Below are 18,214 nucleotides of genomic sequence, written 5' to 3' on the forward strand. Positions count from 1 at the left end.
AATAAAAAGGGTTTGGAAATAAATGGTAATTATTCTAATGATAAATTCTAACAACGCTCGAATATGTGATTTTTAGAAAATTTTAGGTGAAATATTCTTTTTCTAATTTTTTGTCAGAATGGTTAAATATTTAGATTAAAAATTTCAATATTGATAATTGACATTATTTTTGAAACGATAGTAAAGTTAAAGATAAACAATTAGTACAAATAAAAATAAAAATTCAGCTATTTTTATAAAAACATTTAATAAATCCAATGATAAAGTATTTTCAAAAGAACGAATAAATTCTTTTAGATATTCTTGAAATGAAAAAAAATTTTAGGAATTTTGTCTGAGTTGTGGGGAAAATCTAAAATCTTTTTTATTATTTCAAATAATAAATTTAAGAAAAAAAGACTAATAAAATTAAGAATAAAAAGACCATTTGGTTAAGAGAAGTTAAGAATAATTTAGAATTAATTAGTACTAATTTAGGACGGGTGTTGTGAGGTCCTATAACCTTACCCATAAGTAATCAAACTTAATTCTATAGCGCATACCAGAATCTATTATTTTATAGACTCTTAGTAAAGTTTAGAAAATTTTTAAAATAATAAATTTATTCAAATAGTCAGTTACACTTAATTAAAAAAATTGGTGACAATTCTTAGTTTATGTCTAATGATTTAGTTCTCGAACTTTAATGTTATAATATGTTTCATTTCCATTTTCTTTTGTAGAAATAATTTCTAATTTTATTTAATTTTATATATTTTATTAAAATTTATAAATATTAGGAAAATAAAATTTAATAAAGAAAAAATAAAATCAAGATTTTAACAATTGTTATAAAGAAAATTAAATTACCATTTGGCCCCAAGTTTTAAGTTGAATTTTTTAAATTACGAGCAAAAATGATAATTTTGTTTCATTCTTAAAAACTTTTATTTATCTTTTAATAAATATATTTTAATATGATAACAAAAAGTAATAATTTTAGATCTAGTACTTTAAAGTGTAATTCTCTTTTATTTTTAAGTAAAATTTGTTTAGAAGATCATATTAACTAAATTTTAAAAGATTTGAGACTATCATGAAATAATTTAAAGTTAAAAAATTAAAATTAAATCCAAACAAAAGGTTTAGAACTATAAATACACTTTATTCAAATGGTTTATTAAGAATATGAGGCGGGTTATTCCGTTGGAATCAAGAAGACAAGATTCAAATCTAAAAATGTTTTTACATTTTTAAAATTAGTTTTATTCACACCATTAGATGGGTGAAATAGAAAATGTTTTGATTATTTAAATAAATATTAAAATATAACAAGAATTTATAATTATCTTAAAATATAAGAGAAAAAAATAAAATAAATACAAATTATGAAAATGAAAAAAACAATAAGTACAGGTAGATTTTAAGTTTTAGATTTAGACTCGTGACATCAGTGGTGAATCCAAGACTTTTTTTTAAAGTGTCTACTTATTACATATAATAACTAAGACAATATTTTATTTATTTGTAAGACACAATATTTTATTTAATTTAAAACGTACCATTTTATTTAATTGAAAATTGTTGACGGATTAAAAATAGTCGGTACTTTTTAAAAGTTTTGATTTTTGTTTTTAACTTACAAATTCGTCGGCATGTTGTGTAAAGTATCGGTAATGCTATCGTTTCTAGGTTTACGATGTCCATTAAAGATTTATCGGATAATTTTTTTTACTTTTCTTGTTTTTCATCTTCGAAGATATTTATAAAAATTTATTCTAATACTTGGATCCACACGTGCGTGACACAAACTATGGAATTCAATAAAAGAAACCATCTTTTCATACGCACATGTAAGAAAAAAAAAAAAGTAGTAACTCAAGCAACACAATTTTCTTTTCTTGTTTCTGTTTTTTATTTATAATTTTTTATTCAAAATCAAAATACAAACTAGATTTTTTTTGGCCAAAAATATATAGTAGATCTAAAAATTAATAATAATGGCAATAAAAAAATTGTTACACCCATCGCTTACTTCGTCAAACGCCAAAAATGCAGCAAATGTAGCTGACTGCCATTATCCGCCAAGGAAAAGCGTGGACGCAAACCAAACAGGAAATCTTCTTTCCATTCTCTCTCGACTTAAAAAATAATAATAATAATAATACTAAATAAAAAACTTTATCAATGAGTTCAAAAAGTTATCTAGAAAAATGTTGTGTGGTCGTTCATTTAACTGATTTTTGAAGACTCTTCCCCCTTTCTCACCCCCTTCCCTCTAACACCAAATTAGGAACCCTCGAGGGTTTCAAAATGAACTTAGTTCACCCAAATTGCATAAACAAACCTCAATTTCCACCTTCACCAGTCTCTATCCATGGAGTTCCACTGCCACAACGAAACAGGAAACTTTCAGCAGTCAGAGTCTCTAATTTTGCCGCCTCGACTACTGAAGTTGTTGTGGATAACGGAACAGCTAAGAGGAGCCTAGTGTCTTCGACCGACGCCCAGAATAAGGCGATACCGTTGGGGAAGTCTAGCAGTGCCATGGAACAACTTGATATCGAGCGTGGCGTTTGCATCCCCTTTCGCAAGTACTCTCCTGAGATAGTACGATAAAATTATATACCAGTAATCAGATCATATTTTATTCAATTTGCTACTTCTTTGATTTTAATTTTCTAGGAAATTTTTCTTAATGTTTGCGTTTAATTCGATCTAAAACGAGAAGGCAGTTTTGAAGTTGCTTGTTGAAATCGTTGCGTTTGATTGACGTGTTTTCTGGTCTTGGTATGTAGGTGAGGAATAAGGTACTGGAATCTCGAGGGGCAGTTGCATCACTTATTTTACGTGGTGTGGAGATAGTGTGGAATTTGGGGTTGTATTGGTCTTCTTTGATGTACGATTGTTTGGTTGGGAGGGATAAAGAGGTCGTTCCATTCCGAGCTCGCCAACTTAGGAATCTCCTATGTGATCTCGGACCATCTTTTATCAAAGCTGGCCAGGTTCTCCTGTTTCACTCTTCAAACTGCTTTTTTTAAATTATTCTTCTAATTTTTTCTTTGCTTGGACTCCTAGTTGGAGAGATTCTTTGATCTATAGCCAGATCTTGTGTTCTACTGAACCTAATGAACAATTTTAAAGATGAATTATCCCAATTTCCTACCAAAATTTGTTCAATGATATTCAATAAGCTCATGTCTTTGGTCTTAGGTTGCCCTGGTGATGGTTATTTTATTTTGTTTTGATAGGTTCTTGCAAACAGGCCTGATATAATCAGAGAGGATTATATGAATGAACTTTGCATTCTTCAAGATGATGTTCCTCCTTTCCCCAATCAGGTAAGAATGCACTCTGCAATCCCCGTTTTGGTAAGCAGCCAAATTGTTATCTTGTGCTGGGTCATGTCCTTTTACTTGACAAGAATCACGTTGACAGGTTTCTTTTAACATCATTGAGGAAGAATTGGGCCAACCCCTTGAAGCTGTATTTAGCAAAATTTCATCGCAGACAATTGCAGCTGCAAGCTTGGGTCAAGTTTACCGTGCAACCCTTCGTGCTTCAGGAGAGGATGTCGCGGTTAAGGTATTAGAATGATTAACCACTAGTCTTTGTCTATTGTTATCCATAGCTTAACAACTATTGCTCATGTGTAAGTTGCTATTTGCTTGGTGATGCCGTTTGTCATTGGAGTTTGTTAGGTGTAAACTGCATGTCATAACATATACATCTGAAAATCTATAGCTAGACTTAACAAATGAATGGAGTCGCCACCAATCTTTTTTAACTAGGTGTGATTGGCCACCTAATGAATCTATCCTTTTGAGGAGCTCCTAAGCTTGACTAAGGGTCCCTAAAAGAATAGGCTCGAGTCTACAAACCAGAACAGGGTTTGGGAGTTCTATTACATATGGGGAAGGTTATAGCACCCCCACATGCCCATCTAAAGGATGATATCATATTATTTTAAATTCATCCTAGGGTCTTGCTTTTAATGGTTACAAATTTTTATGTTGAATATTGGAAATAATTCATAAGATTTTTCCATCAATTTGGTAGAATTCTCAAAAATATTTTCTCACTTCAAGAGTATTTAAGAATCCCATTTGATTTCTTGTAGAGGCTCAGTCGTTGGAAAAATTATCTTTTTTATTTTTTTTGTTGAAAATATATCTAATTATTTCACCATTTGGGTCAAATTAGAAATATTTTCTTATTTTGAATTTCTAAATTTTTCTCCATTTGGGCCTATTTAAAAATTCTTTTTATTATTTTTTTTGGAAAGAAAATAATATGATAATTATTTTTATTGAAATTTCATCTAAATTATTCCACTATTTGGGAAAAATTTTAAAAAAAATTTCTCACCTAGAGATTTCTTAATAATTTATCATGTCAAATTTTTAAGAATTTCATCCTTGGATAATTATCACATATTTTCAACCAAACTTTTATTTGGAAAAGAATACAATTATTTTTATTGAAATTTCATCTAAATTATTCCACCATTTGGGACAAATTTAGAAAGAATTTTTCACCTAGAGATTTTTTAGGAATTTACCATTTGAAATTTCTAAGAATCTTATCCTTGAGTAATTTGTATTTAATTCCAAAATTTTTATATTTTATATTTCTTTTGTTTGAAAATAAATATTAATTATTGTTATTGAAACTTTATCCAAATTATTTCACTATTTGGGATAAATTTAGACAAAATTTCTCACCTAAGAATTTTATAGAAATTTACCATTTGAAATTTTTATAAATTGTATCATTGGATAATTAATATCTATTCTCAAAGAATATTTTATTATTTTTTTTATTTTTTGCAAAAAGACTAAAACACAAACACATAAATAAAAAAAAAAAAACAACAAAATATCAAAAAAAAAAACGAAACGGCTTAGCACGGCTTGGCTCAGCTTCAGACACAAAAAACTGCTTGGCGACTTAGCTCAGGAGCTCGGCTTGGCTAGGTTGGGGCACGGGTTGGCAAAGCGGGTTGCACTCGGGTCGGATTACCCGAATAAAAACACGCGGATCCTAGGGTCTTCTTAAGGTGAAAACGATGTTATTTTGAGCTTTGTATAAAAGGCAGCTCCTAACCTTTTTCCTCAAATTTCACCTTCCCCCTCTCTCTCTTCCCCTTGCTTTCCTTTCCCTTCTCTCTAACCCGGTTGAATCTCCGGTTGAATATCAATCGGATTTTGGAAAATATCGTCGGAATCTGGGTTGGTTTGTTAGACAATTGCTGAAAAATTCAAACTTTGTCGGAATCTTCACCGAATTTTGGAAACCTCGCTAGAAAATTCAACCAGCGCCGGAAAATTCACCGAAAATTGAAAATTTTCGCTGAAATTTGGGAATTTTTTAGATTTTTCCAGAAAAATCCTTTTTTTCCCCTAAACCCAAAAATCTTCGAAAACTTTCTGATTGCTTTTTGCTTGTGGTTTTTTTATTTCTATTTCTATGTGTTTTTTCTATGTATGTGATCTCTACTTTCCTTAATCCATGGGTATTTATAGGACCAGATCAGAAGAGTTTCTGATTAATTAGGAGTCCCCCTTCAATTGGATTTCCACATTATTAGAAAACCTTAGAATTATCCTGGAGAGATTGAAACCAATTGCAATTTTGCCAGTGCCTATGCACAGCGGAATTTGCATTTTCCCCGTTTTTTTTTTTAGGCTAATATCCTATTGTCTTAAATCAAATAAATAATAAAAAAAATCAAAATAAAAATAAGAATAAGAATCAAAATAAATAAAATAAAATAACAAACAATTGGGCCTAACCACTTGAACCCCATTGAACCAGGCCCAATGGGCCTAGGCCTAGACCTTGTTGGATCAGGCCCAATGGGCTTGGGCCCAGACTAATTAGGGTATCAAAACTGCTCTCTCTGCTCTTTTTCTTGATGATCAAATTATCTGTGCTTGTGCACTATAACAGTTTAATTCTACAACTGTGCATAGTGTTATAGCTTTAATTTTGCCACATGATATCTGTCCTTTATGGGAAATCTTCCTACTCCAAGTTTCTCTGCATGCCTTTAATTATGCCATCAACCTAAGTCTGAAAAATCCTAATTACTGTTTGAGGTTTTCGCATGTGAGGCTCTTTTGTTTTTTCTAATAATTTTACGTCTCCCTACTCGAATAGTTTTTTATTATATATATCTCCTTTTGATCAAGGTATATGTTTTTAATCTCCCATTTAGTTTACCTATTAAAATCTGTCAATGAAGTGGTATTGTATTTTTCCTGAGAAAATGCATTGGTTATGCTCTGCTATGCACAGCTATATTTGTATTGCAAGAGTCTTTTTTAAAGTCCAATTCTAAAATGGTTATATTACAAACAAAAACGAGGGCAAGATTTCTGAATAGAATTATTGTAATTTCATGTACTTACAGGTCCAGAGGCCTGAGATAGAACCTATAATCTATCGTGATCTTTTTCTATTCCGAACACTTGCCTCCTTTTTAAATGGAATTAGTATACAAAAATTGGGCTGCAATGCTGAACTAATAGTTGATGAATTTGGTGAAAAGCTTTTGGAGGAGCTTGATTATACATTGGTACGTTCAAAGCTGCCCTGTCCTTTACCTATGCTCTTTTATGTAGATAAGAATGGATTTTGGCTTGATTGCCAATTGACATTAATGTCCTTACTTTTACAAATTCATCTTAGCAGAAAAAAAAAAAAAAACTGCTAAATTAGGGGTGTTATTTGTATTTGATCTTAGTATTCTTGTCTTTCATTTTTTTTCTCTTTCTTAATTATTTAGGAAGCCAGGAATATTGAAGACTTTCTTGAGAACTTCAAAGATGATCATACTGTCAAAATTCCTCGGGTTTACAAAAATCTTTCTGGTTCACGTGTTTTGGTAATGGAATGGATAGATGGTATTCGGTGCACTGACCCACAGGTTTGTATATCAAGATAGGACACAGTATGCTGTCATTTGAAAGCAGTTTGTGGTGTATCACTTTGTATAACATTTTGTCTCAATGCATTCAGGCTATTAAGAATGCTGGAATTGATGTAAATGGATTTCTAACAGTTGGAGTAAGTGCTGCTCTTCGGCAGTTGCTTGAATTCGGATTATTTCATGGAGATCCACACCCTGGAAATATTTTTGCCATGCGAGATGGACGTATTGCTTATGTCGACTTTGGGAATGTGGCTGTGCTTAGTCAGGTAAGATATACCAGTTGAAGATATTTAAATGCAAGATAACACTTGAGTTAGTAAGGATTTAAATTCTCATGGCTTTGGCATGTAATCCCATTGAGTTGTATCTTAGTTCTTATGATAATTGATAGTAGATATATGCTTTTTCTTACTATGCATTTGTTTACTAGTAGATAATGCTACCAGATTGTCGAGTTTGTGCCATGATTTGATATGACATGCTGCTTTCCTTCTTTCAAGGTTAGAACAGTCTAATATTCTGGTATACAGTAACTGGCAGTTTTCACTACTATCTATGCTTAAGAGTTGGTATGTCAAATAAGGAAGTTGATAACAATGGTACTATTCCTACTATTCTTCACTAAGTTTGGCACATGTTAACCAGATCTAGTTACTCTAAATATTGATGTGCCTTTTGTTTTTCAGCAAAATAAGCAGATATTAATTGATGCTGTTGTCCATGCTGTTAATGAGGACTATGCTGAGATGGCAAATGATTTTACAAGGCTTGGTTTCTTGGCTAGCGGAACTGATGTCTCTCCTATTATTCCAGCTTTAGAAGCCATCTGGCAGAATTCTGCTGGAAAAGGGCTCTCTGATTTTAATTTCCGAATTGTTACTGGTAATCATTTTGCATTTCCTTCAAATTACATTATCCTACTGGCTTACCCTTAGTTTTCTTTTGATTTTTGAAGAATGCAAACCTCATATATCGGCTATTTTTACTGCAGGGCAATTCAATAAGCTGGTTTACAACTATCCCATCCGGATTCCAGAGAGGTTTTCCCTTGTTATCCGTTCTTTATTGACTCAAGAGGGCATCTGTTTTACACTCAAGCCAGATTTCAAATTTCTTGAGGTTAGGTTCCATTGATTCTTTTACTTGCCCCTACCTCACCCTTTTTACTTCTTTTTTTATTTAGTAGACATGGCCTTGAGGTTATCATTCTCAGTGATGGGTTCATCAACTGTCTTTGGAACATCTAGTTTGTAGCCAAGCTAAATAAATCATTAATGATTTATACGTTGCTACTACATACGTAGCTTGTAAAATATGTGTGTGGAAAAAAGTGGAAGTGAAATATTGCAAATTGGGATTCCTTTGACGGTATCAAAGCCCATAGGAAAGGCCTGGCCACTTAGTGCCCTTAACACAACTTCCTTTCTAAGCTCAAGGTGTGGAGCTGCACTTGTTTACTCCTCTTATACACAAGATCTATGAATGTCAACATCTTGTGTGAATATGCACACATTGTTGTGATTAAGATCTTGTTATGTTCCTATTATGCATAAAATGGGAGCATTGTGTTCTTTTATGTTGTCTTGATATATAGCATGATGCATATAATCTGTCACTGTGCTGATTCTAAACATTTGACCAGGTTGCCTACCCATATGTGGCAAAGCGCCTGTTAACAGATCCTAATCCAGCTCTTCGTGAACGCCTCATACAGGTTAGTTTAAAGCCACCTTTATCTGTTACTTTTGATTTAGATTGTTCATCACCCTTGTATTCCTTGGTGAAGTGAAGAAGCACTTTCTCTGCTTTTTCCCATTTCAATTAAAGGAGGAGCACTTGGTACTTAGACTTATCACCAATTAGATTCAGTGTAACAGAATTATCTTATTACCAATTAGATTCAGTGTAACAGAGTTATCTCAAATGTTGTTGTTGTGCTATTAACACATAACTTGGATCTAAATTGGTTGTAATGCAATTTCTAGCTGTGAAAGGAAATCAGGAATTTTTATTTGTGTTGCCTCTTTGCACATTACCTCCAGTTGCAGATTATCCAATAACTTTGGTTATAGTTTGCCATCTTTATATCTAATGCTGCTTTGGTAGAGTTTATGTATCTTTTTAGTAAATCAATAATTGGAGCTATACAAGTTGTTGTAATGAAAGACAAAGGTTCCTGTTTTGTCAGGTTCTGTTTAAAGATGGTGTTTTCCAGTGGAAACGTCTTGAAAATCTTATTGTTCTTGCGAAGGAAAATGTGGCCAAAATGAGTAGCAACCCTGCGTTGCAAGTGAAGAACGTGTATGTATCTCATCATAAATCGCTTATTCATCTTTGTTTTAGATTCTGGCAAAACTTTTCAGAATCAGAAATTACATGAAGTTTTAACTCTTTTTTAGATCAAGTTCAAGAAGCTGGCAAATTAAAAGCAAACTAGACCTGACAGACACCATTAAAGATGGTGCTCGTCTTTTCCTCTTTGATGAAGGTATTCGTAGACAGCTTCTTCTTGCTCTTACTGAAGACTCTAAGCTCCATGTTCAAGAGGTTTGTATTAATTTCAGTACTTGTATCTTAATGGTCAGAATACCTTATGTATGAGACTGCTAAAATGCTATGGTATCTCTGTTAGCTGGTAGATGTCTATAGACTGGTTGAAGATGAGATAGACATACCGTCAGTGGCTGTGGAAGTTGTACAAGGTAAATTTTCTTCGATCTTTACAAATTAGGTCAGAATATAAGCAGTTGTAACTTGATAATAAAACTGTATTTCTGATTGTCAACATTATTTACACTTAAAACTTGCAGATCTACCAAATTTGGTTCGGGATTTCTTGCTTTCCTGGAGCAACTCAGTCTTATCTGATAGGTGATACAAAATTTTGCCGCCTGTACAACAACACACTTGATTTTGTTTAGATGAGTACCATATCTGATTTGGTAATCAATCACGAAGATTCGGTTTATTGAAACTGTGAATACCGAATCTGAATGTTGTATCAGAAATAATTGCTGGCTGCCTATGATATGTAACCATTCTTCTTGTAGCTAAATATAGATCTATCATATCAACACATTGGAAGTTTTAAGTCGTTGATCCTCGGATTTCATGCGATCAATATCCACTTGTTTGTACTATTACAGGGACAGGGTAGTTGGGCTTTTATCCAGAATTTGTGTATGCATGGTTGGATTTCACAAGTTACTCATTTAGGATTTATTGAACGGTTATGAGATTAATTTGAATGAGATTAAAAATTGCAGTGAAAGTGAAATTAATTATTATAACGATAAGATTAAAATAAATAAAATGTGTTTGTATGTTTAAGTAATTGTTGCGATAGGAGAATGAAAAATTATATTTAAGGATTTTTATTTTAAAGTGATGATAAATTATTTTTAAATCTTTTTTAATGTTATTATAATATTTAAAATCGTTGAAATTTTTATTCTCAATCAAAATATTAATACATATTTTAATTGATTATATAATAGTAAATTATTTATTTATTAGTTTATTATATAATAATATTTATTTATTATATTAAATTGATAAATTTATTTTAATATTTTTAAATAAAAATTCAAAATAAAAAAAATAGGATTGATAATTTTATCAATTAATATAATTTTAAAGGCAAAAAAGGTTTTTAAAAAAATCAATGGAAAAATTGGAAAAAGAGATCTAGTGTAGGAAAGTAGCAGTCACTAGACCTAAGAGGTCATATCGCATTGAAATGCCCCTTTTAGTAGCATCCAAATGATCTTTAAAAAAAGTGATAATAATAAAATACGTTATTATATTGATAAAATTAAATATTATGATAGTGATATAAAAATCGGTTTTGAGATTTATGTTTTTGATATATATATATAATAGCGATGATGAGATTTATTGTAATGAAAAGTGAAAATGATCGTTAAGAGCATTTTATTAAAATTTGTACATACTTAAAATTTAAAATTATTTGTTATTTATGAAATTAATAAATAATTAAAATTTATTAAAATTATTTTTGTCAAATAATAATTTTGTTAAAATTGATAATAATATATTTATACAAAATAATATTCAATTAGTTATTATTTACACAAATTAAAGAATATGAAATATCAATATAAAAAATAAACTAATTTAAATATAAATACAAAATAAAAATAAAAAAATGGTTTTGGAACTAAAAAATGAAAATTGAAGGTGTTATGATCAAAAAGTCCAATCCAATAGCTTACTGGATCTTTTTTCTCCAGCCCAAAATTGTTAGTCCAATGTAATTGAACAGTCAACGGTTGATAACCAAATGATGTAAAATGGTGTTGTTGCACTAAACATTTATTGAATAACACGTACTAGCACTACAGTGAAATCCAATGGGGGCCTTACTGGTACTCTCTTTACTGGTACTAAAAAGTTAAGGTTCGCAATGGTTTTACTCAAGAGGTGTTTAAGCTAATGCAGCTAGTACAATCAAAGCGTAAAAAGTTGAAAAAAAAAAAAAAAAAAAGGTCGTCTAGTAGATATATCTTCCTGAACTCTTTAGAAATCCATGAGCTGACAATCACTGCTGATTTTAGTTGCAAAACATGTCTAACAGATTGCATCTGCTTTAGAATGGAGTGCAAAACCGGTTTTAGAATGTCAAAACACAATTTTCTTTGTTCGTTTTGTTTGGAATTTGACAATGCCTAGGATTCATCACTTGGTGCGAAATTTACATATGAAACCATCATCTTTTCTGTATATTTGAATAATGCTGAATTTCACACAATCCATATATATTTTCACAGAATATATCAAACAGTAACAAGAAACATGAACAATAATAACATATAAGAATTTTATGTGAAAAACTCCAAAATCGAAAAAAATAATGGCCCAATAAACTCATTATGTGAAAAATTATTAAAATCACATAGAATTTTACTACTCACCCGAGGTTCCCATGTAATTCTCAATATTTTAAGATAGATACACAACAAATCCTAAAACAAAGATTTTCATGTGTTTTTCACTGTTTATGACAGATATATAATAAACCCCATAACAAGCTCAAGAAACAAAAATTGAAGAGATTATAGGAACAAAAACTTTCTTTTTTTTCACCTTTCCATTTTCTTTCACTAACTTCACTTATCATTCATATCATTCATGAAAACAAATGGCAACATCTATTTATGGAGCATCATTACTTGATTATCAAGAATTCTTATTTGCTAAGAATTTTTACTCAGTAAGTATATTTATCCCTAAATAAAACTTAATCACCAAGTAATTCTCCAACCAATAGAATTTTACCAGAATCCACACTGATTTTCAATTAGAATTTGACTCAATATTTAATAAATCTCTATCTTGACACAAATTCACTAGGCAACCTATAGGATTTCTTTAATGAACATTGTCTCAAATTTATCTTTCAAACACAATTCTCAAATTCCACTATAACGAATATACATTTAGAATTCACAAATTTCAAGAATTTTTTTTTTGGCTCATGTCGAACAAACTTACTAATTATGGTGCAACTCCCATGTTTGGCTTTCTCGAGAGTTCTTTAGCCATCGACATCATCTACCACACACATTGCATCAAAGCCAAACCAATGCCTTATTGGAAATATTTTGAAAATAATGAAAGAGGATATACTCTTTCATACATGACCTTTCACTGTAAAAAGGTGAATAATTATGTTCATAATTTTGTTTTGGTTTTAAATGGTATCTATTAAACAAAATGACACAAGTAAAGAATCACTATTTCTCTATAAAGGCTCACAACCCTTGTCACTCTCAAAACACAATCTTGTATGAGTTTGTTATGCTAAAAATAAGTGCAGAAACTTTGTCAAATTCTTTTCCTTCTCACTCTCAAAAGAAGACAAGTTTCTTAGCATTTTTTGTTGTAGTAAACTAATTTAAAACTAGATATTCCCATGCCTTTTCAAAGGTGTTTAATCATTTGAATCTCATTAATGCAAAGTGAATTAAAATAGCATTTCATTATATCTCGTATACTTTTTGAACAATCCATGTTGCATTCCAAGAAATGGTGGGGACAAATAAGTCTAAAGGAAGGTGTTTTTCATAACAAGTTTTGAAGCTATTTCCTTGTAGTTTTCGATTCTCAATTTGGTGCCAATATTCAACCATCATTATAAGGGATCGAAATCAACAAGTAGCTGACTTGGAATCATTTTCGTTAGCTAGAAGTGGTCATGGATCCATGAATATTTAGACTTATTATGCTTCTTTCAATATTGGAACTGCATTGGAAAAGTACAAGGATTTTAAGAATAATGATTGTAAAGTTCTCCAAAAAAAAAAATTACATAAGAAAGAAGAAAAATGAATGATTCTCCCTAAAATAATTACATTGTTTTTCACCAATAGTCAAATAAGTTTCATTTACTTCTTGGTTATATGCATGTTTAAATGACATGATTAGTTGTTACATAAATACATTACATGGAAACAAGTATGTGGTATTATATAAATGGATTTTCTAAATCCATGTTGTCCTTAATAATAATATACTTCAATCAATTTTTATATAATTTCAAGAGGGTCATTCTATAAAAATGAAAAGTAACTCTTGAATAATAGAAACAGGAGGGATATACGGAAAATAAAAGGACTTAATAGTCAAAAGTATTGTGATAGAAGAAAAATAGTCTAAGAAATTCATAAAAGATAAGGCTTTAATTTAATACCACAGAAATTTTAAGGATCTATGTTCATTTTTATAGAAATAAAGTCATTAAAAGAATACCTAAGACTTCTTTTATAAAGAAGCAAATGCATAGGTAACAACAAGGTTAAACTTTATTGTAAGAATATCTAAAAGACATGAATGGTATGGTATAGTGGATAAGGTCAAGTGCTACAAAATATATATGTGGTAGCAAGGTTTAATTCAAAGCATTACAATATAAGTAAGAAAATGTGACATATATGGAAATTTTTTCACACTGAAAACAAAGGTATAAGTACTATAAATGTACAATTTATAGTATACTTAATAAATTTGGATTCAAGGTTATATTGGAACAAAGGCAAAGTATTTTTGTTCAAATATGGAATGTTTTTTGAACAAGGACTATGAATAAGAGGACATGATTAAATTTTTTGTTTGTCATGGTAAGTAGTTTTAACATGTTATTTATATTACATGAATTTAGATAAAGCATGGTTTCAATGATTCTATGGTTAAGCATGATAATTGATAAATTGAATAAATTTTGATGTTTAATAAGAAGTTCAAATTCTTATTTTCTTAAAGTAAAATCATGCTATAGAATGTTTGAAACAATTTAGTAAAATGTTACATTGCTTTTGGTTAATAGAAGCAAGAATAATATAGAACTTCTATTGATTGATAACCTTGAGAATTGCTATGGTTGTTTTATACATGTTGAATATGCAATATGCTTGATATTAATATCATAAGATATGATTGTATAAAAATTGATAAAAAAAGATGGATTTTCTAATTTGAAGTCTAGTTGATGACCCCATTTTGGTGTGGATAAATGATCAAAGAATGATTAACTGAAAAAGGTTAATAAACGTTTGATTAAAGACATAATGTCATGATTAAAATAAAGTTCCAAATAAAAGAACAAGTTAACCTCATGTAAGAAATTATAAATAATTGTCTTATAATCATGGTTAATATAAATAGTATTAGACTTTATCTCATTGTTGCAAACCAATAATGTTGCAAATAAAAGTTCATAGAAATAAAGTAAATATGACTATGGACAAAGAAAATATAGCCAATTGTTTTGATAATTTACACAAGTTGGAAATGATTATTACACACCAAAAGTAAGATTAATTCTTATTGCATTATGGAAATTCACCAAAGGATGTGAAATTTACATGATTCTAAGAAGGTGAATTGGTGTATAAGGAATAACATTAGAAGGTTATGAATTCTAAAACAGTTATAAGGTGTATAAATAAGTTTAGTTCTTAAGTGAACTTAGTTAAGTTCTTAAGAAATGACATTAACATTTGATAAAGTAATTTTGGCATATGATATCGTATAAAAATACGATATGGTTCAAATGTATCTATAATAAGTTCAACACGTTTGGTACAAATCAAGGACATATTAAAAGTACAAAAGACTTTCTATGAAAACCAAAGTTGTTGTGAATATGATTTTGGGAATAGGAGTTTTTGTGCAAAAGATTATACAATACTAGCAAAAAGGGAAAAGGTTGCACAATGGAATATGCAAAAATAATTAAATGATTGATTTACACAAAGACATACACAAGGTGAAATATTACTTTTATAATTAGCAAAAGGATAGTAGATGTATGAACCAATATATATTGCATTGAATAATTATTAGAAAATATAATATGACATTGTACATGGTATAAAATCTTTCGATATTAAAAGGATAAATCAATGCAAGTGAAATTACCAACATGATAAATTCAAAAATGGATTGGTATGCATGTCGAGGTAATGTTTCTTAGAATTTGAAGAAATAATAATATATTAAAGGTCTACCATTTTACTAAATTCATAAGGATTAGATATGGCAATAAGGAATAAATTAAAAGTTATAATTCCTTTAATGCCTAAGCTAGTGTACTACAAGTTAATTATGATAGTTAATTTATCAAAGGCTAAGAGCCAAGTAAATGAAATCTAGACACATTGGTTAAAACATAACTATGTGAAAAATATAATAAGGAGTGTGCCTTATACACTTTGTCAAGCCAAGGAAAACAAATTCTTTGAAAAAGGAATTTTAAAAAAATTATGTTTAGACTTTCATAAGAGATGGGTTACAAGCACACCATTTAAGTCACATATGATGGAACCCCAATTCAACATTTAATAAGACATTAAGTCTTATGCCTTATATAGTGGCATTTCTAATGGATTTATTGAGTGGAAGTGCTATCGATTTAAGGAATTAAAGGCTTAGTTTTGTAGCACTCATGAAGAGATACAAAATATATGGCTAGTGAAATCGTGTCGAGCATTGGTAAATGACTTTTATTGAGAAGTGAAAGCTTATGTGTGAGTAATGCATGACTAGTCACTAAAGAGTAGGTTTTAAATCGGGTATACACGATACCTTTACTTATGCATACTATTTTTGAAAATATTTGACTTGTTTTATTTTGAAAATAAGTGGAGAAATGTTGGAAATATTTTCAAAATAGTCAAAGAAGGCATACTTTTTCATACATGATCTTTTACTATCAAAGAGTTAAATAATTATGTTCATAATTATTCATAAAGGAGTGTTTTGGTTTAAGGTTGTGTTTATTAAATGAAATGACACAAGTAAAAAGTCATTACTCTTCTCTAAAGGATCACAACCCTTCTTTTTGATCTCTACAAATAAAAAGGACCAGAACACAATCTTGTATGAGTTTTTTTATGATGAAAATAAGTGCATAAACTCTATCAAAATTTTCTTTGTCATTTTAAAAAAAAGACAGGTTTCTTAGACTTTGTTTTGTTGTAATAAAATAGTTAAGACTAGGCATTTTTGTGTCTTTTCAAAGGTGTTTAGTGGTTTGAATCTTATTAATGCAAGGTGAATTCAAACAAGGCTTTACTGTATAATGTAAACTATTTGAACAACCCCTGTTACATCCCAAGAAATGGTTGGGGCAAATAAGTCTAAAGGAAAATGTTTTCATAACATGCCTTGAAGTTATTTCTTTGTAGTTTTTGTTTCTTAATTTAATGCCAATATTCATCCACCGATATAATGGATCTCTATCAACAAGTAGTTGACTTGGAATCATCTTCATAAGTTAGAAGTGGTCATGGATCCAACATGCTTATGTGCAAACTTGTGGACAAATTAATAGTAACACATTCTTTACTATGACAATTGACCACATGCCATAAGCATACTTGTATCCTTTCTAAAAGAGATTGTCTTTAAAAGACAAACTGTCAGCTATCATTGGAGCTATTAGTGGAACTCACTCCTTATAATTTTCTTTTAATGTGCTTAGATTGTCCATATGTCAAGTAAGCTAAAAATAATGGTTGATTTGCCTTTCACTTGTGCTAGCCAAACAATTATCCCATCCTAATACCAAACTTCACTTCTATCTTATACCTTAAGCTTGATAATTAACCCGTAAAAATGAGCAATACCCACTAAGTAAGTTTCTAGGAAAGATTGGATTTGTCAGACTATACTTATTCACACTATCACACCAACACTTTAAATGCTAAGAGCAAGTTTTACACTATCACTTGTTGGGAATTTGACAATCTTTAGTGGCTAATTCACCATTTTGTTGATGAGGAATTCACATTCAGAACCACCATTCATTTCGCATATTTGAATAGATAGAGAACACGGAGAATAACAACATGCAATATTTTACTTGAAAAACTCCAAAACCAAAGAAAAATCATGGACTACCAAAGAAAAAATCCGCTAAGTGAAAAATTGTTACAATCACATTAAATTATCACTCAATCGAGATTTTTATGTATTTTCCATTATTCTAAAGATAAATACACAAAATAAAGCCTGAGAGAGAATAGCCCAAGATAAAAAAACCCAAGAGATTACAAGAACAAAATTTTCTTTTTTTTATTCTTTTTTTTCCCATTTTTCTCGCTTCACTTGTTTCTTGATTCATGAAACAAATGGCAACATTTATTTACTCATTACTTGATCATCAAGAATTCTTATTTACTAAAAACTCTTACTCATTAAGTATATTTATTTCTAAATAAACTTAATTACTAAATAATTCTCTAACTAATAGGATTGTACCAAAATCCCAATTGATTTTCAACAAAAATTTCAGTCAATATTTAATAGGTTTTACTTAGAAATCTAACCTAATCAAAACCAAGTAGTAATTTAAGGAAATTATTATTAAAAACTAAAAATGGTAAATTTATTCAATTTTTACATTGGGAATTTGAGATCATCCTCCAAAAAGAAAACTTTTACTACTAATAATAATACAAATAATTAAGAAGGAATTTTAATGAGATTTACTTTGAGAGAAAAAAAATAGAAAAACCAATGCAAGTGCAAGTGTCATGTGGTCATTACCCTTTCCTTGCAAAACTAGCTTATTGGGTACGCAACACCAACAATTATATATGTCAATCGACCTTCCTTTTCTTATCTAATATGAGATTAATGGATTATGCCTGCCTTTTAAATGTTTTAGGCATGGCATTCTTCCCTACCCATCTCATGATGTCTTTTTCACAACTGCCAACCTGCCTACCATCATTTGAAATGTTTAACGTGGTCAGACTCTAGCTCTATGATTTA

General features: G+C 30.0%; 1 protein-coding gene across 5 annotated transcripts; it reads left to right on the top strand.

Annotated features, from left to right (window-relative positions):
• The first annotated feature begins 2,182 nt into the window (after positions 1-2,182).
• On the top strand, positions 2,183-10,037 carry ACDO1 (Protein kinase superfamily protein). Of its 5 annotated transcripts, none has more exons than XM_022898675.2 (14): positions 2,183-2,610; positions 2,778-2,984; positions 3,231-3,320; positions 3,418-3,564; positions 6,395-6,559; positions 6,770-6,910; positions 7,003-7,182; positions 7,603-7,798; positions 7,908-8,035; positions 8,559-8,630; positions 9,105-9,217; positions 9,316-9,463; positions 9,549-9,618; positions 9,727-10,037. In XM_022898675.2, exons 2-14 carry the CDS (start codon positions 2,877-2,879, stop codon positions 9,789-9,791), a joined length of 1,623 nt encoding a protein of 540 aa, XP_022754410.1. In that variant the 5' UTR covers positions 2,183-2,610; positions 2,778-2,876; the 3' UTR covers positions 9,792-10,037. The 5 variants fall into 5 exon arrangements, with proteins under 5 accessions (XP_022754410.1, XP_022754408.1, XP_022754411.1 ...); XM_022898673.2 differs by having other exon boundaries at positions 2,183-2,589; XM_022898676.2 differs by having other exon boundaries at positions 2,183-2,573.
• Positions 10,038-18,214: the final 8,177 nt, after the last annotated feature.

Source organism: Durio zibethinus, chromosome 13 (genome assembly GCF_047325235.1).
Source record: "Durio zibethinus cultivar Kanyao isolate XHJ-2024 chromosome 13, ASM4732523v1, whole genome shotgun sequence".
Classification (NCBI taxonomy): domain Eukaryota; kingdom Viridiplantae; phylum Streptophyta; class Magnoliopsida; order Malvales; family Malvaceae; genus Durio; species Durio zibethinus.